This window comes from Lathyrus oleraceus, chromosome 5 (genome assembly GCF_024323335.1).
Source record: "Lathyrus oleraceus cultivar Zhongwan6 chromosome 5, CAAS_Psat_ZW6_1.0, whole genome shotgun sequence".
Classification (NCBI taxonomy): domain Eukaryota; kingdom Viridiplantae; phylum Streptophyta; class Magnoliopsida; order Fabales; family Fabaceae; genus Lathyrus; species Lathyrus oleraceus.
This window is the reverse complement of record NC_066583.1, coordinates 523249539-523253709: the sequence shown is the minus strand read 5'-3', so window position 1 is coordinate 523253709 and position 4171 is coordinate 523249539. Positions and strand designations below refer to the sequence as shown.

Here is a 4171-nt window from a genome sequence, read left to right as displayed (position 1 = left end):
GGTATGACACTCATGAAGTTACTTGTCCATATTCTTCGACCAACATATTTTCTAATCCCTCTCCCTACCTCAAATTTGTTTCTAATATCTATGAGTAGTGCATTTTATTGTGTTCATTGAATTTTATGAATCAATTAAAGAGAACGATACATGTCTTAAATGCGCCGTAAATCTACTCGACGAAGCGCGTAAAATGGACCACATCCAAGAGTTCACAAAGAAACAAAGAGTTCCATGGAGATAAAATTTCCGAGTTGTACCACGGGAAATGAAGAAGGGTGTCTTAGTGCTCATTCAGGTGGTAACACCTACTAGAATTGAAAAACTCTTTCCTAACGTGGAAGAGCCTTACATATTACATGAAAATCTAACATATGACACCTACGAACAAAAATAATTAAAAGGTGACTAGATTTTGGAATTTAGTTAATTTGATACATTACTATAATTAATGTTTATTTTAAAAGTTAATAAGGCATATGTATAAACCCGTGATTTACGTTTTGTACATGTGGTTTAAAACATCAATTAAGTGATAGAGTGTAGACCTTTTCCCTTAAAAAGGAATGAATTTTTAACTAGATGTCATATTTACTAAATTCAATTTATTGCTCTCGTGAAAAAAATTACATATTAATCATGTCGTATGGGGTATCATTGTACCTACGAGATATTAGTCCCTAAAAATATTTATTGAATCTCAAGTGTTCTACAAGGAATATGACAAGAAATCCTGGACAAGTAAAATCTAGTTCAATTCTTTAACATCCATCAACCTCTTTTGATACCAGGTTTTCTAAAAATGTTGCTCAGTAGCATCTATTTAATTGTGATTATTTGTATTTTTATCATGTTTTGAATTTATATTTCACTCTAGATTTTACTAACTTAGTTGTTTTCTATCGAGTTAGTATTATTATATGTATCATGTATGTCAAAGGATGTAACTTATATATAATGTGCATGAAACAACAGTAACTTTTCTGTTAGTGATGCTTGGAGTATTATTGTTTTGTATAATTGTGCTAGAGGTTTAATTAATATAATTGAATATTGATTTATGTAAGGTAGGGTTTGACACACCTTTTTGTTAATACATACTTATAATCCAATATTCTATGGTTTACCTATTTCTTGTAACTTTTTTTGTTTTTCTTTTAAACGAGGTTAACAAAGATTGCTCAAATAAATGATTATATCTCAATTAAGTTGGCTTCAATTTAACCCAATATAATATAATAGACTTAGTACTTCAATATATCTTTTTTTTATCTATATAGAAATTATAATTTTATTGTAATTTTTATGATGAAATAATAATATAAACCGGTTATTTACGATAATAATTTTTTAATATTTATTAATACTAACATAATTAATATAAAGATAATAACACACTAATCACACATGATAATATTAGAATAATTATACTCTAAGATTTTAAGAATTGTGATATCTTCTCATCTCAAATGTTTGAGAATTTGATCTCTCTCATTAACCTCTATTCCCCGATTCATTTTAAGAATAAACACATTGAATTAATTGAATTAACAAAACATAATTGCACATTTCTTAGAGGTTATACAAACAACTACTAAAGTTATAAAAATTAAAGAGAGATCAACTCAATCTTTATCAGATTAAATTAAAGTTTATTTTAAAACACAAACAACTAGTTCATAGAAACAATAACTTATTTAGTACACAAACGAGATCTTACTTAATACATAGAAATAAGGTTTTACTAAGCACGAAGATTAAAAACATATGAGCAACATGAAAAGTTTTCAAAATGACATAGATATTGATTAATAAAGACATGAACTAGTTTCGGGTATTTTTCAACCATCCATCAAGATAACCTTGTTTGGAGTCAGGGATGGATTTTGTTTTCTCAGCTCGGATATCTTTCAACCATCCATCAAGATAAACCTGGTTAGAATCAGAGGTAGATTTTGTTGTCTCATCTCGAATGTCTTTCAACCATCCATCAAGATAAACTTGGTTGGAGTCAGAGGGGGATTTCGTTTTTTCAGCTCGAATATCTTTCAACCATCCATCAAGGTAAACTTGGTTGGAGTCAGAGGAGGATTTTTCTTTTTCAGCTCGGGTGTCTTTCAACCAACCATCAAGATAAACTTGTTTGGAATCAGAGGTGGATTTTGTTTTCTCTGCTCGGGTATCTTTCAACCATCCATCAAGGTATACTTGGTTGGAGTCAGGGGTAGCTTTTGTTCTCTCAGTTCGGGAATCTTTCAACCATCCATCAAGGTAAACTTGGTTGGAGTCAGACATGGTTTTTGTTTTCTTAGCTTGGGTATTTTTCAACCATCCATCAAGGTAAACTTGGTTGGAGTCAGGGGTAGATTTGTCTTTCTCAGCTCGGGTATCTTTCAACCATCCATCAAGGTAAACTTGGTTGGATTCAGAGGTGGATTTTGCTTTCTCTGCTCTTGTATCTTTCAACCATCCATCAAGGTAAACTTGGTTGGAGTTAGGAATTGACTTTTCTTTCTCAGCTCTGATATCTTTCAACCACCCATCAAGATAAACTTGGTTGGTGTCACCTGTAGATTTTGCTTTCTCAACTCGGGTATCTTTCAACCATCCATCAAGATAAACTTGGTTGGATTCAGAAGTGGATTTTGCTTTCTCTGCTCTAGTATCTTTCAACCATCCATCAAGGTACACTTGGTTGGAGTTAGGTATTGACTTTTCTTTCTCAACTCTGATATCTTTCAACCATCCATCAAGATAAACTTGGTTGGTGTCACCTGTAGATTTTGCTATCTCAGCTCGAGTATCTTTCAACCATCCATCAAGGTAAACTTGGTTGGATTCAGAGGTCGATTTTGGTTTCTCTGCTCTAGTATCTTTCAACCATCCATCAAGGTAAACTTGGTTGGAGTTAGGTGTGGACTTTTCTTTCTTGGCTCTGATATCTTTCAACCATCCATCAAGATAAACTTGATTGGAGTCACCAGTAGATTTTGTTTTCTCAACTCGAGTATCTTTCAACCATCCATCAAGGTAAACTTGGTTGGATTCAGAGGTCGATTTTGGTTTCTCTGCTCTGATATCTTTCAACCATCCATCAAGATAGACTTGATCGGAATCCTGGGAGGATTTGGTTTTCTCTGCCCGAGTATCTTTCAACCATCCATCAAGGTAAACTTGGTTAGAGTTAGCAATGTGTTTTTGATTCTTCAAAGGATTTTTGAGCCAACCGTCAAGGTAAGGTTGAGCAACTTGTATTTCATCTACATTCTCTTGTATCATATATCGGGCAAAGCTTCCTTGTCCATTCTACAATTCAGTTGAATAAATGGATATTAATAAGTTATTTTTGGATGGTATATATGATTACAAAAACAAAATTATGTGTTTTATGAGACACATTATGTTGCACAGGTAAGACATATTTATTATATATTTCATATGGATACATAATGTGAAATAAAAATTAGAGAAAAACAATTTTTTAAATTTCACTATCTCAGAGAAAACACTATTTTATCAAATCAAATAAAACAACTTGATTGTAAGTGAATGATGAAATCAAATCAAATAAAGATGAGAAATGATAGATTGTGATAAATAAATGATGAAAAATATAAGTGTAAAAGATACAAGAATGGATGCTTAGTAACTTACAATCAACAAGAGCATGACAAAAAGGAGGAGAGACAAAACATTTTTGTGTGCCATTTCTTTATGTTATGGTTTTGTGGGAAAATTGTTTTAATGTGAAAGATGTATTGAAATGGAAATGAATTGGGCTATTTATAAGTGAATGAAAAGAGAAAGTACATTAAGGTCATTGAGACTTTGGTTGACAAGATTATTTTTAAAATGTTTAGTTTAATTTATTTTTTAAATGTTTAGTTTAATTTATAAGTTTATATGTCTAAGTAAGATCAATTTACTAGGATTTATTTTTTACAAGATCTATTAGGTGTGTTTGTTTTGAGTTTTAAAATAAAATTTTTAAAAAATTGTTTATTTGATATCATTTTTTTAATTAGAAGCTCCTAACTAAATTCTTTTAGTTTAAAAATAAATAAACTTTAGAGAAGCTACTGTAATTAATTTTTTATTTTAAAATTAAAAATCATTTTCTAAAAATCTTTAATAAAAACATATTAAAATGATATAGGTGATTTTTTAAATG

General features: G+C 30.5%; 1 protein-coding gene across 1 annotated transcript; it reads right to left on the bottom strand.

Annotated features, from left to right (window-relative positions):
* Positions 1 to 1620: 1620 nt before the first annotated feature.
* Positions 1621 to 3817, bottom strand: LOC127086014 (uncharacterized). The gene is made up of 2 exons (XM_051026683.1): positions 3655 to 3817; positions 1621 to 3306 (listed from the first exon to the last, which is right to left on the bottom strand). Exons 1-2 carry the CDS (start codon positions 3706 to 3708, stop codon positions 1825 to 1827), a joined length of 1536 nt encoding a protein of 511 aa, XP_050882640.1. The 5' UTR covers positions 3709 to 3817; the 3' UTR covers positions 1621 to 1824.
* Positions 3818 to 4171: the final 354 nt, after the last annotated feature.